General features: G+C 37.5%; 1 protein-coding gene across 2 annotated transcripts in view; it reads right to left on the bottom strand.

Annotated features, from left to right (window-relative positions):
• Positions 1 to 2,102: 2,102 nt before the first annotated feature.
• The window catches only part of GALNT7 (polypeptide N-acetylgalactosaminyltransferase 7), a 94,281-nt gene continuing 81,076 nt past the window's right edge, over positions 2,103 to 15,307 (bottom strand). For both annotated transcript variants that reach the window (XM_050338754.1, XM_050338753.1), the window contains exons 7-12: positions 14,956 to 15,073; positions 12,923 to 13,045; positions 10,685 to 10,903; positions 8,422 to 8,520; positions 7,017 to 7,145; positions 2,103 to 4,338 (exon numbers count right to left, since the gene is read on the bottom strand). In XM_050338754.1, the coding sequence (XP_050194711.1) occupies positions 4,201 to 4,338; positions 7,017 to 7,145; positions 8,422 to 8,520; positions 10,685 to 10,903; positions 12,923 to 13,045; positions 14,956 to 15,073 (826 nt within the window). In that variant the 3' untranslated portion in view covers positions 2,103 to 4,200. The remainder of the gene's footprint in view (positions 4,339 to 7,016; positions 7,146 to 8,421; positions 8,521 to 10,684; positions 10,904 to 12,922; positions 13,046 to 14,955; positions 15,074 to 15,307) is intronic.

The raw sequence follows: 15,307 nt of genomic DNA on the forward strand, positions 1-15,307 counted from the left end.
CATTTTTCATCAGTCAGTTCAGACCCATCAGACCATCAGTTATGCCACTACCTCAGTGAAGATTCTCTATCCACACTGTTGTTCAGAAAAGCCACAGAGCACTGCAATGTGGTAAAAATCCTAAGGGTTGTACAGATAGCTTAGTTTTAGTTTTACCAGAACCCATATTACATGGTAATGGAGAATACTTCATTTGTTTCGCCATGTAAAAAACTGACTAGATTTTTAAGATTTTAAAAAACAAGGGTTACTAATCATTACCTGGGTCACTGAGATGTATAATCCACAAAAGCACCTCTTCCCACTTTGCTGGGATCCATACCAGTGACCACAGCTGAGGACGTGATGAGGGAGGTAGCACACAATAACACACATGCTTGTGGCAGTAATGTGTGAGGGAAGATGAACAGAAGCTCCCCACAGTGAAAGGAGGGCCAAAGTAGTTTCAGGCTTCAAGACTTATGCACAGTTGATGTTTTGGGGTTTTTTTAAATCCCAAGAGAGCCAAAATCACCTGCATTTTTTGATAGCCTATCACTTTTTCTCCCTAGACTCATTCTATGTAGAGAATCCTCTTATATAGTGCCAGCCAAGTTACACAGCTTACTATTCCAACACTACAGGAGTTCAGAGGAGGCTTGCAGGGTATGTAAAGTCAACAACCAGAGGATTAAATGCTGGCAACTAGTTCTGATGTTCCCAGAAAGTACATATTACCCTGCAAGATAACCACTGACAATTCTCAAGGATTATTCTCATAAAAGTAAGCAAGATAAGATTTCAGAACACAAGACATAGTATTCCCATGCTCCTTATATCGAGGAAAACAACAAACAGAAACAGAAATAAAACCACTGCCAATCTGTTTTTCCTCAAGTTGTTTCTTTTCACCTATTACAACTGATGGATCCAAGCTCACCAGCAGGAAACAAACAACAAATGCTTTTACAGAAACAAAGTTTGTGTTCAATGGTGTAGATGATTTCCTCTTCATGTTCTTAAATCCCCCTTATTATTTTGCTTCCATGGATCTTGCTCAGTTTGATCTTTTTTAATGTAAAAAGAAAATTGATACACAGCAAAATTTACCACAGCACTTTCTGTGTTTTTATAGGCAGTGGTATGTTCTGCTGTTTCTTGTGAGAAAGCTCACAGATGAGAGGTAAGCATAAAACTTTTACACCTCTGGCATGGTGTGACAGATCGCAAGCTTCTTGATCTAGTTTCAGAGGTGTAAGCTGATAATTTTTGGCTTTAAGGACTGCAGTTAGGAAGCAAATGGTATGGAGGAAGCAGACAGTAAGTAAAGGAGAACGACTAGCATTAGGGAAAAAGAATGCACTGATTCTAGGATGCCACCAGTGGGGACAGCATCTTTGGTACTGCCCAAAGTGTGCTGTAGGTTCTCCTGGTGCTAGGATCTCTGGTAATGAAGAAAGATGTCCCCTCCTTCCTGTCAGTCTCTGTTTTCATACATGAAAAGGTATCGCCTACATGAATCATCTCCTCCTATACTTGCATGGTTTTGTCAGAGGAGCCTTTTGAAATCTGAATACGCAACAGTACACTGACAGATACGGCTGGGAAGCAAGAATCCCATCTGTAAAAAAGCCCTGTAGATTTCAGCACTTAGGTTTGCTCTTAGGCCAGAACTCGTGTCTTTCATGTCCCAATTTAATTGCATACTCTCTTGCTAAAGAAAGTTCTCAGGAAAAAATAAAGTTTGATTGAAACATATTTGTTGGCAGAAACATAAATGGACCAAGATAAAATATAGTCAAAACACTACAAACCAGTCCTGATGCTTGGTTCTACTTTAGAAATAATTCTCAAGTTCATTTTCCATGAGCATATTAAATCTACCTAATTAGATCAGGGCAGGTGATATGAAAATCCAAATATGCCTATGTGACAGCTCTCAGTGGGAATTCTTCATTTCAGTGGAAAAAAAATCTGAGTCCTCACAGATGTGACAAAAGGTACCTATATAAAAATTAAAATAAACCACTTTTAACATTTGTAAGTTTGTAACATTGAAGTTGTCTAGATTTTGAGATATGGGGTTTCTATGAAGATAATAATTGATTCTTACTCTGTAAAAGTATAGTAAACCGAAAAATTCAAATATTTTATTTACTTCACCTAAAAAACAAGCAACCCATGAGTAAGATATACACAGGTTTCCCAGATTTATCCCTAATAAATTTTTTTAAGATTTATACAATTTCTACAGAAACATACAGTGTATCAAAATCTGCATAAATCAAATTTATAAAATATGTAGAAATGCATAGTGATATTATCATCAATTTACAAAGCAAGAATATGGGAATTATTTTTTTCCAAGCCGGCTATAGTAGGTAAAAGTCATTACAGCAACAGCTTCTTATGATCTCATGTTTTGTAAGGTTTCAGTCTCACATACAGATTCATATTCACATACAGCATCAGCTTTCAATGAATTGCACATAATACCCATTTAAAATGCACACCCGCACAATTTATGTGCCACCATTCTTTCTCTTATGCATAGTTGTATGATTAAATTAATCTACCCAACACACAAATGGAGTCAGTTTTCATACACACAATTAACAAGTACCGTCACACAACCTTATTTTCCTTTTTTTTTTTTTTCCAGTTTCTCCCTCCTTTATTTTCTATTTTTTCATAGCTCTGAAAGGATAGTTGAGAAGTTTAAAGAAACTAGGAAAGACCCCAGACTAATAGATCAGTGCAGACTGATAAAGATCAAACTCTGTCACCAAATATGATACATAACCCTTGTTAACATCAATGGAAGCTGCATGCAGTGCTATTCTAGACTTCAGGGAAGTATTTAGTCATACTTAATTGTGTGACAAGTTATAGGGATAACTGTTATAAATCCAGTACACTGATGTCAACATTTAAGTCACAAAATCTGGACAAAGGAAGTGAGGATAAGTCATTTCTCCTCCACCTCTCTATTCATTCAGAGTAAATATTTATACTCCTAAGGGAGTTCGCATCAACTCCTTTCCAGAATATTTTAAGAAACAACTTCTTCACATTCTACTCTGTACACTATAGCACCAAACAGTTGTTTTTTGTGTTTGTAATCCCACTGGAGAAATTGCAAATGACCAAAATAATAAGAAAATTAGTATGAATAAATGTGGTTTCAGGATTTCCATTTCTTTTTTTCAAATCTAAATCTGGCATCTAAACTGGTTGACAGATGTCTTTGGAATGACTTACGCAGATGTGTTAAAAGCTGGATGCTTTTTCCTAATTAAAAGTTTTAGTCCACCTCCAAGTGATTTCCATTCAAAATAACAATATAACCGAAGCATTTGATTATTTCCAAGTTTTACATAATTGTGCAGCTTTTTTTTTTTTTTTTGTTTTTTAAATATTTTTATGTAAGGCATGGTTTAAATGAGCAAGTTAGTGCTTATAAATTCTTAACTGGAATTGTGAGGGTGCTTACCTCCATTAAAATGTACCACATTAGCACTAAACTTGACACTCTTCCTTCCACCGTACAAAGCATTCAGTCGAAGTAGAGCAGCCAGACTGGCAATAGGAATTTGTCTTTGCTAACACAGTAATTACATAGGGTGGTACAGTTGGTCCCTACCCTGGTGACAGCTCAGAAAAATCCATTGTATAATTTTCAACAAATGCTTTTCTTGTGAAAGAGAGAAAGGAAAGAGGCACTAAATATGTTGAATTCATCTTCCAAAAAAGCAGCATGACTGTGAGAGAAGGCCACCCTGGCTAATAACCTGTGGCAGTGCTTAGTAAGATGTAAAATTAAATAAAAATATACAACAGGTTGATAATCACCAAGTTCTATGAAAATCTGGTTACTCCAACCTTTTCAAGTGTGTGTAAAAAAACTGCCTTCAGACCCCTGAGTGTAATCCCAAAGAAGACGACAACGCTTTTAACTATGTTCCTATGGATCATAGCTAACAGCACATTAATTTACCAACATCTTAAAACAAAAAAGATGTAAACATCTACAGAGTTTAAGGTAAAGCAGTTTGTAAACATTAACTGCGGATGATAATGTTATTGTAATAATCACAGTTCCTCTATGTCCTTCATCCAAGCCAGGAGGCTCACAGCTGTACAAAGTTAATAACTGCAGCAGTTTTCAGGCTATTTTCAGTCCTGTACAAACGAATGTGTCAGTAGGTAGGTTTTGTCTGTCTACACACTAAGAATGTTGTTCATTTCCCATTTTTGTGTTGCTTTACTGGAGTCACACTCTGAAATGAAAACTTGATGGAGGACTTCGGAGCGATCCAAGCACTTCCCTGACGGAATGTGGGTAAATCTGTGCAGATTCTGAAAAACAAAACCATCAGGAAAATGTGTTTGGTTTCTGTGTTGGGTTTATTTTTGTTTGGTTTGGGGTTTTTTTTTACATTGTCTTTACAACTGCAATATAACTATTTACAAAACTAGGTTTCAGGGTCCCAGAACAGATCAGTTCTATAGTCATTTTACTGTTTGTTACAACTAGAGTTTCATATCCTTCATCCTTTGGTTCATGTAGGTCCACTTGAAATGCCTCTTGTTTCTCTTAGGCAACAAACTGCTAAGAAAATGAGCAAAACTGTATCTAAAATGCTTCTAGCTTTTTCATCCATCCTGTAACCAAAATGAAAGATTAATTTTTGAGGTTGGCTGGGCAGATCCTCCTCTAGTTAGCCCTCACAGAATGCAACTGTAAAACAACAATATTAACAACACAGGGGGAAAACAGTACTAACTTGTCTCCCTGTTTGGCTGGCAGAAGGAAGGGTAGAGAGTATTAGATTTAAGTCTGCCTTCTGGAGCAACAGGAAGCTGCCTAAGAAACTGTAAACCTATTGTGCCAGGCACATTCAGGCTGATTCTGGGACATTTGTCTCCTCCCACACCCCTGTGCTCCCTTGCTCAAGTGTTCTGCATTTGCAAAGTGGCCTGTGGTTCACCTCCTGCTTGCTGACCTGCTGTGCCAGATGCAGTCCTGACTCACTGACTGATTGCATCTAGTGTGGAGGGCAATGGAGCAGAAGCAAGCCCATGGCACTGCAGCTGGGCCAAGTGTGCCCATCTCCCCCAGACACGAGGACCCTCTCTGCCACCCCCACACACATGTCCATCGCCAAATGTTGGTTCAGCTCAATCCTTGCTCCTTCTGTGTGGCCAGCATGGGGGTCCTCTACTTGGAGAGGTAAATGGATGTCTGGACAAAAGCAACAGGCAGGCCACTGCCAGCCCTGTTCTTGATGCTTGCTTATGGGCACTGAAGCCCTGCTGCTGCTCAGCACTCAAGCAGCACATGTTACACCCACCAAACTGGCACACAAGCTTTCATTCCAGAACCAACCAACCAACCAACCAGATAAAATCTCCCAGCAGCTTTCATTTACACAAGGCCACAACATTTTTCAGCAGCTCACAAGCATTTCATTCCTTACACCTTCCTCATTAGAAGAAATGGTCATACTCTCTGTACTGTACAGCAGAGTGTGCCAAATTTCTACTATTTGCTTGGTTACAGACCCTTGGTGGTCCTTTCACTCTCACCCTCCCTTATTTTTCCTTTTAGAAGCCAGTCAGTGTTTTGTTTTACAGCCCAGACCGTGCCTACTGGGCTTCCTTATAACTTGTGGTAATAAGCAAACAATTACACAACTTGGTACCAGTGTAGAGAAAACAAATCTTCTTGTGTAAAAGAAATGCTTAGAGAGAAGCCAAGCAACATGCTGGGATGCAGTAGAATGGCTGGAGAGTGAACAAATGCTATGCATTATTCCAATATTAAAACCAAAGTCAGCAGGCACTGAAACACTGCTTATTGATTTTTACATTTCAGATTTAAAGAATTTTGTCTGTCTATATACCATAAAAAACCTGATCTGGGTGGAAATGGCATTACAGTGCCTGGTATTTCCTAGCTATATGCAAACATTAGAAAGAGCAAAGAGGCTTAAAGGATAGCAGACAGTTTTCCCTGCACTCAACAGTGCTTGCATGTTTAAACAACAAACAATCCAGATAACCAGCTAACTAATTAATAAATATGCAATATGCTGGATAGACTGAAGAAAAGTTGACAGAATAGTTTCTTAGATACAGAACCAAGTTATGTGTGGTTATATCCAGGGATAATGTCACCCTTAGACTATTCAGTCTAATTTTTTTTAAGAGACAAACAGAAATGAAACCTCAGACTTTTTTTAAAGTAACACTTACAAAACTACTATGAATAGAGAACGCACAGTTGTAGTGAATAAATAACTATAGCAGCCTCCACATGTATATCAGCTAACATTCCATGTCCTTATTAAAAATTTATTGATTTTGCAATAGCATTAGAACAGCACCACACCCAGAATTAACAACAGAGCATGTTATTGTTATTAGAGAACGGCTAATGAACAGGAAAAAGAAATACTGAAGAAGACAACACAGAAATGCAAAGTATGTTATATTTACCTACTCCTTAGGTTAAAAGGAGGCTTAAAAATACCTTCTGTCTTTAAACAGAGAAACACTTCAATTTAGACTGCCCAAAATTGGACCTAATACTGACCCTAGCTGCTAAACGCACACCAGCATTTAAGCAATCTTCTCACAGCATACATGAGATAAAGAAACTTTCTTGATAGAAAGCATGCAAGCAGAGAAGGTGATAGCATTAAAAGCTTTTATAAAGTTTGTCACTGGTAGTGGACACGCTCTTTTCTTCCTCTGAGACAAGTGCTAACTCCTAACATACCCACGGCAGCACATGTAGCCTCATAAGATTTTCTGTAAAGATTCTGCTACAGAAGAGAGCAACTAGAACAGCTAAACAAAAGCATCTTTCCCTAGAGGAAGTTTCTCTGGCAAGCATGTATTTCCAAAAACATACCATTAAAATTTACTCTACTGGATTCAGTTAACCTTAGATATACATAAAATAATTTTAAAAGTGCAAAAACCAGGATGAAATCTAAATATTTTTTTTCTTCTATATATCTGTTGCATACCTTGAAGAATTGCCAGTCCTTGTATTCATTCTGATTACAGTGTGTAATCATAATTTTGGATCCATCTGGTCCTTTAGTTAAGCACTGATCATACTGCATGAGTTGATTAGCTTCGTTGATTCGGAAGAGCTAACAGAAAAAAAGAAGCCTTTTTTAAACAGTTGACTCAAAGAGTATTTTAGAAACATTGAAAACGCAAGAAAACTGCTACATTCAAAATAGTCTTTGGTTTTATTACACCTGTCTTTCAGGAGGGTTCTTTATTTTACACAGTGTAACACACCTTTACTATCACAACAGTAAATTTCATGGATAACTTTCCTGTAGGATTTAGAAGGCTAAGAAACTTAACCAGTAAGACAAAAATAGTAAGAGGATTCCTATTGGGGAGACTTCTGAAAGTGTTTGATTAAAAACTTTTGTATGATTTGATGGCCAAACAGTCCACTATCTTTGTAAAAGTCTGGTAGAAAGTCCTTGGTCCTGGACAGTAATTTCATGTGAAGACAGTAAAACTTTGGTATTTTACCCATGGAGAAAATCAAACCAATGCATCTTGATACAAAAAGATTATCTTAGCTACTTCTTATAAAATTATTATTACAGAGGGTTTGGAGTATCATATCATATAATAACATATCATAGTTTAGGGAACCTTTTCATTAAACACCAAAAGAAAAGAGACATTTCCAGGGCTACTAGGAGCTAACCCACATATGATTTGTAAAAACATCATCCTGCATATGATTTCATGACTGTCATCACAAAACTGCTTGGTTTAAGTTTACAACGGCTTAAATAAGGAAAAATTTCCAACCAAAAAAGGAGATGTAGACACAGAACAGCAGGTTTGTGTGGTAGTGTGAAGGTTTGTGAAGATACAGGTCAAACACAAGAGAAGCTTGGGTTGCAATCATCTAATAGTAATTATGCTCTGTCAATTAATTTGTAAATGGAGCAGACAAATTTCTATTCAATTTCCTCTCTCGTGTGGTGGAAGATGAGTTATTGCACAAAAGTGTTTTATACTTCCATTAGAGTAAAACAACTTTTTGAAATAATTGAGCCAGAGTGAATAAAGGGGTTATCCTGAAGGATAAATTATTAAGTGAAGATAAGTGATGAATCAGCAGCAATGCTAAGAGTTGTAGTTATTCTAATGCAGTGATACAATTGCTCAGGAGAAGAGACTTAAGAATTTGCCTTCTGTTTCGCACCATAATGTTTGAAATGGTATTTTCAGGTTGCTGTACTTTTGCAACGTAAGTACCCTTATGGAAAACCCCGAACTCCCATCTTTGTAGCTGGCACCCAAGTGACTTTATGTACAGGCTTAACAGAAAACCAGCCTGTTAGCAATCCACAGCAATCAATTCACATTCAGACTTGCCTCCAACCTCCTTACCTGATTTCCTCCCATCCTGTGGCATGGGCCAAGCTCAATGAAGCCACCGTTGGTGTGCCCCATGCTGTCGATGCAGTAAGAGGTTTCAAAGCCTCTAATCTGGAAAAGAGGTTTTGCCATCTAAATTACTCTCAAGGAAAAATAAGTGACAAGGAGTTCAGAAATTTCCCATTTATTTTTCAAAGCAGAAACAGGTATCTGACAGAGAGAGATGAGACAAACTTTTGGATGAAATTTAAATACTGATGCTAACCATTCTGGAAGATGGAGCTTCAAGCTGCCCATGCTAATTTTCAGGCTCTTAAGTGAGTTGGAGAACACTGATAAAGTTATAGTTGCAGAGCTTAGTTCCAAATTAATAGCACCAAAATATCAAGTATTTTAATTTATTCAGTCTCCTAGTAAAACATGTTCCATCTCCCACGCCCTCATAAATAAAGCAGGAGCTCAGCTAAGTTGCTCTCTCTCATCTTGTGGATGAAGAGAAGTGGGATGCAGAGAAGTTATGCACAGCAGCTTTTACCCACAGCCAGGCACAGCCCACTAGCCCTGCTGCTCAGATGCACCTTCTGCAGCAGCAATTACATGGGAAAAAAACCCCTAACAAACCAAAAAGAAATAAAATTAACAAGGGGCAGGCACAGACACATGAATAAAGAACAGAGGTCCTGTCATAAAGCATGCCTCAACTGCTGATTATCTCACTCCCTTCTCAGAAGGGCCAAAAAGCAGATTTACAAAGACTTTATAACACAAATAACATTTTTCCCAGATCTGTTTTCTTTGCCAGAGCCTCTTTCCTCTTTGAAATGGTACAGAAAGTCTGGAGGACTAGGCTTAGACCTTCCACAGAGCGTTAGGGAAGATGAACTCCTTTCTTCTCTTATGGTTTGGAAATGCAATCAGTGTGGTGTTACAAAAAGGGGGGAAGGAGGGATTTATCAGATGTAGGATAACTAGCAGCCTGTGAAGAAAAGTTGAAGAAAACTTCAGAGAAGTCTCTGAACTTAGAACTTTCCTGTTGCTTCACCAGACCTGCTCGCTTTTACCAGAGATTTCCCACAAGGTTACCATTATTATTTTATTCTCTTCAGATGCTTTCACCTCTGTGATTAGTATTATATAATGTGCCTTCATAATCCTTTATGTAGATTCCTAAGAAGGTCTAAGGCTAATATAAGTTGCGGATGCTTTATGCCAGCTTTCAGGTAAGAAATCAAGGTTGTTCACCTGGTCCTTCAAATAAAAAATTATTTGTACCACCTTTCATCATGCACATGTTCTGTATCACTAATTCTTCTGAGAAATTAGAGATGACACTTCCTTAGCCATAAGAAACAGCACAGATCTGTATTTTCTGATCCACTTCTGAAGTTATAAAAACAGGTCCATCATATCTTGGGAAAGAAGGTTGTTAAATTTGGTGGGACACAGGAGTTCTGCACAGCTAGCAAGAAGATTTTCTGATTTTGCCTCAACAATGAGCAAAAGGAAATTAATAGGAGAGACAGGACAAGGCTGGAACCAATTGCAGAGAGGGAAAAAAATAAAATCTAAAAACAGGTAGGGGACCTGTAGTGAGTGCTCTGCAAGGTGTAAGCTAAATGTCAGAATGAGATGGGCAGGGTTCAGTGAGGTGTCCTGCATTCACCTGGTGATGTGCTACCTCTCTCTGTCAACCACCTCAAAATGCCACATTTATAACCACTTTCTTAATTTAGTGAAGTCATATTTATATACAGTAATGCTGGAGATGATACTTACAGAATCATATCAAATTATTACATGCAGATAAGGGATTCACTGAGGCTGTAACTGTGTGAGTACACCCCAGTCCATCAAACATGGGCAGAATATACTCCACCTGGATTTCAAGATCTATTCTCTAGGCTGTCCCAGAAAAATATTTTCACCTATTAATCTTCTCCAATAATCCTACATGCAGGATTCACTTTTTTTTTTTTGAGAAAACCTAAATTCCAACTATGGAAAAAAGAGCTTTACATATAACTGAAGACAGGGCTAGACATAAATCCCCCATCCATGACCTGCGGAGTTAATTAAAAAAATCACACCTGTGAAAGTAGATATAATTTTTCCTGGTGTTACATTTCTGTAGCTCTCTGGTTAGTACCATATAGCTTAGTACAGCATTAACCAAACAGCTTGTTCACAGAGTGATGTCAAGCAACAATTGCTTCCTTTTGAATTCTCAATTTTTTAAAAAAACCCAAAATACATAGAGGTTTTGTACTGTACTTACCTCTCCCCAGTCCACGTTTTTAGGTGGTAAGGGATAATATGAAGTTATATCATATGCTATTTCTTCCATAAACCACTTAAAACTTTTGCAGTTGTGATCTTCACGGAACTTTTTTAGCTCAGATATATCTCCGTAGGGTAGCGCTTTCGTCTCCGGCCGACTGGCATAGAAGTAATCTTTGTATTCATCCCACCATACCTCTACAACTCTGACATAGTTCTGTGAAGAACAAAGACACTGCTGTGACCTCAAAGCACACGAAACAGGTCAGGCGCAGCTCCACGTTAATAACTGAAATTTAAGGATTTACCCTCTGAAAAAGTAACAGCTTGAAGTTATTATATAGCACTAATAAATTGTCACCATCAGGAGATTATACAAGATGCATGAATATTATTTGCAAATTGCTGTTTAGAACTGAAGGCAGCAAATTAAACTGGGTTGCTTAATGAGACTGCAAAGTCTTTTTCTAAGGTTAGAAAATGTTTATTTGAAATAAAGCCTTTTCAGTTTTGTGCGCAATAAAATGTTGCATTCTTTGTTGTTACCAGAACTGCAATTCAGGGTTTCTATTTAACTTCTACAGTTTTAATACAGAGAATGATACATGTTAGTCCACTAATGGGGAAAAAATTCAGTCTTAAATGGGTCAAGTATTTGGAGAAGGGGAAAAATTGGATAGCTCACTTAGTGAACAAGCCTCTCCCTCTCATCTTTCTTCTCATTCTCTTTGTTGGTTCCTACCTCTACATTACCTATACACGTTCTAGATGTACACCTTACTTTGTACAATTCCTTAGCATTAATGACCTGTTGTTAAAACAGTCTTAACAGACCTGACTAAAGGCACAAATTATTGTGACTTTAACCCACATCCAGCACAAATTGAACAAAGCTATAAAAAAAGGATATTTACTATGGGGGATAGGAGAGTACCTGATGAAGAAAAAAGCTATTTCTATATCTTGCCTTGGACGGAGAAGCAACATAATGTTTAAAAACACTCAGTAGCATTTTGTTGCATTCAATAAGCAGACCAGCAGACTCAAGTAAGGGGTTTATATATGCAGTAAATATTTTTAATCAGGTTTTCAGAAGACCGAAATGGTTTTCATCATTTCTGACAAGGCAAAGACATATCTTGCCTGCACTGAGCAATGGAACTATCATTTGCTCTCCTGTCACCCATTGCTCTGTTTCTACTGCCAGATATGTCCCCCTGGCCTCCCTTGTACTGGTCCTAGTCCTTGTTTCATCAAAATGTTAATCAATTCAGAGACTTTTTTTTTTTTTTTTTTTGATGGGGGGTTTGTGCCAGGTTAGTTTTCTACCATTATGCTAGGCTGGGACATTCCCTTTTCATCTAACTGCTATCTTGGCTCAAGTCATACTCTATAACCCTACCAATAGTCATTGTCAAAGGTAATGTCTTGGAAGATTTGGGATTGGAATTTACAAGGAATTGTGTCTTTGGGAATGGGATTTACCAATGCCAAAACAGTACACAAGAGAAAGCTTAAACTAGGCTATAGCAATCTTAGCAGAAGGGTTGCCTCTCTTCCTGCTGGTAGATGCAAACTGATATGGAACAGTTTTTCTTGATTCAAATTATCTCTTCAGACACAGACAGCTGGCTCACTCTTTTCTTGAGGTGGTGTCTAATTTTAATCTCACAGCCTGAGTAACATATCTAGAACTTGCAAGGTACCTGAGGAGTTACCAACCTTTACGGTGAAATGCAAAACATGCCATTTTCTCAGGTGTCATTTACTGCTTCTTAACTAACAAATGCAGTCACAAAAGTCTGCGAGATGCTAGATTATAGAATCTGCTAACTCAGCCTAGGATCATACCCTATCAAGATAAAGTGGGATTTTGAACCCATGATCATCATCTCCAGGAGTGTGCTATAGTTACTGGAGTTGTTCATACATAGTTTGGGACAGCCCAGAAAAGGCTTGAAGAGCTGTGATTAAGTAATATGAAATGTGATTTGTACCTCAAAGACGGTGGGAGAAGGCTTTAGAGCAAGAAGATGGGTTCCAGGAATTTCTACCCTTAATAACTGTGGGATTAATACAAAGATTTTTCTCCCATGAGGATGACCATCTTAGCTTTAGATACTAAATAGCTTTGATGTAGTGCTTTCTAAATTATTACTGATAATTTCAGCAAATTTATCTATAACTGTTCTTATCTGAAATCAAAACCACCTTCAAGGTTATATCAAAACTGTACCTTTAATGTAGGAGAAGACCCAACATACACAGGGGGTGGATTTCCTTGCCAGCCCTGGAGGCGATAGATGTGTCCAACACGAGAACAGGGAACAAACAGCAGTTTTCCCCCACACTGCCAGATCTGCAAGTTAAAGCATAGGTGTTATTAATATATAGGCACAGGAATTTAAGACAGACAAATAGATAATAAATTATGGAAGAAATGTCAGCTACTTTTCTTGCTATATAGACTGTGATATATTTACATATTTTTTGCTTCATGTGTAAGCATAAAGAAAATAGGTTTTTGATATGAAAGGCTGCACTGAATACATCTTCAACTCAGCCATGAAGCTACTCAACTAAAATACTTTGTCAAAAAGCTTTTAAAAAAGTTGGCCATCTCATTCCGTTATTATTTTAAAGCAACAGTAACAAATGAGTGCACAAAATCTGGAACTGGGTAATTTTTATTATGACAGAATAAATGATATTTTGATTTCATTTAAGTACCTCACATGGCATCACTAAAGTGGGTTTTGGTTAGATGCCCATTCTCATTTAAGTTTTTCTTAATAAAGACTAGTAGGAGATAAGGACATCTTAGGTAATCCATTGCTCCAAGTAGAAACAGATTTTTCCTTAACTATAGTAGCTGAATATAAAAAATGGGTAAAATATATTACCATTCTGAAATTCCCCCTCTCCCACACATCATTGGATAATCCCTTTACAGGAAACAGAAAACATACCTAAATCTGAATTTAGTTGCTAACAGTTTGCACAAGTTTAATTGTAGCATCAAATACAAACTCAAGCTAACTTTGGGGATGTTCCAAATTAGTCCAAATTCCAGATTAAAAATATGACTCATCACTGTTAGGAAAAATGGGCAGAATAGTTTACTTTCTTCATTGCATCATGATATTAATTTTCTTAAGTTCCATCAGGAAACCTTCTCAGATATGCAAGGCCATTCATAACGTTTGATATCTAGGAGCCAGAACACAAGCCTGGTAAATGCTTAGTTCTTCTGAAGATTGGTTGTGATCTACGTGAAACAAATTTGGAGGTCTCTACGTAATAAGCATTTCAATTACAAAACTACTGTATGTAATTTCAATAATGATTTTTCTTTAAGCAAGATGGAGAATTATATGGATAAATACCCTGTGTGTGTAACATCCTCAGTAACTACCTTTTGCATATGGATTTACAGCTGAGGAAGTGCACTCAGAGCTTTCCTCTAAATCAAGAAGAGCAAGAGTAGCTAGAGGAGCTCTGAATGTACTTTTAGTAAAATTCAGCTATGATTTCTGAGATTGCTGCTGAGGATATCAGACATCTCCACTTTTGTTTGTTAATTGGGACAGATTTCTGCTGTCTGCCACTTGTGTCATTAAGAATACTGAAGCTGCAAGAAGCTAATGACGATAATCTTACATTTCCTGCAAACTGAAGAGCATGCATATGCCTAGGAGTGAAAATAAAATCCTCCGCAGTGATTATGAATTATGCAGTTAGCGTTTCAGTTATGAAGACTACTCCTGTAAAGTAGTTCTTGAAATTCTGAAAAGTATATGAGATAATTTTTCACTTACAAAAATGGTAGGGAAGAGGTAGATTACTTTTTGTTGTACCATTACATACTTAGGCTCACATGCTTAAGCTGAGTGCTACTTGTTCTCTATCATTGCTTTCGTTAGTAACAGCATTTTTCTATACTCACTATGAGAACACTCAGTTTCCCCCATCAAATCTGACAGTGTGCTTTCACATTAGATATTTGAGGGGGGGTTGCAATCCCAAACCATGAACAATATCTAGATCATGCATCATTTGTGTCTCAGCACTAGGCCACCTCTCCGAACACTTCCGTCCCAAAGCCCACAAGTAAACACTGAGGAGACACATCTCTGACACAATATCTCCTCACAACAAAACCTTCTGGGCTTCATGAGGCAGAGGTAGGTCTGCCTGAATTCCAAACAGAAGTATTTACAGAAAAAAAAAATCTATTAAATTGAATTAAGTTTCAAATAATGATGTTACCTTGTAAGAAATTTCAAAATTTTCACCACCCCAGATTTGAAGCCCTGGATCATAGAGGCCCAATTCAAAGAAGAAATCACGTTCAATGGCAAACAATCCACCAGCCATTGCAGGGGATCTGAAAGAGAAAGACAGTGTAACTCCTTCTGCCAAAAGTCTCTCTTTCAGAGAAAGCAATAGTTAAGGAAGTGATTCACAGTTAATATATAGTAAAGATGAGGTAAATGGCAATACACTGAAATATCATGAAGCTTTGTCACCAGATTGCAGCAATATTTTGAAGTGACATCTATATAATTTTTACTGAAGTCACAGCTTTTATTTTGTTGTAGGTTTTCTTCTAAAAGTAATT

Source organism: Myiozetetes cayanensis, unplaced genomic scaffold (genome assembly GCF_022539395.1).
Source record: "Myiozetetes cayanensis isolate MyiCay16 unplaced genomic scaffold, myiCay2020 scf7, whole genome shotgun sequence".
Taxonomy (NCBI): Eukaryota; Metazoa; Chordata; class Aves; order Passeriformes; family Tyrannidae; genus Myiozetetes; species Myiozetetes cayanensis.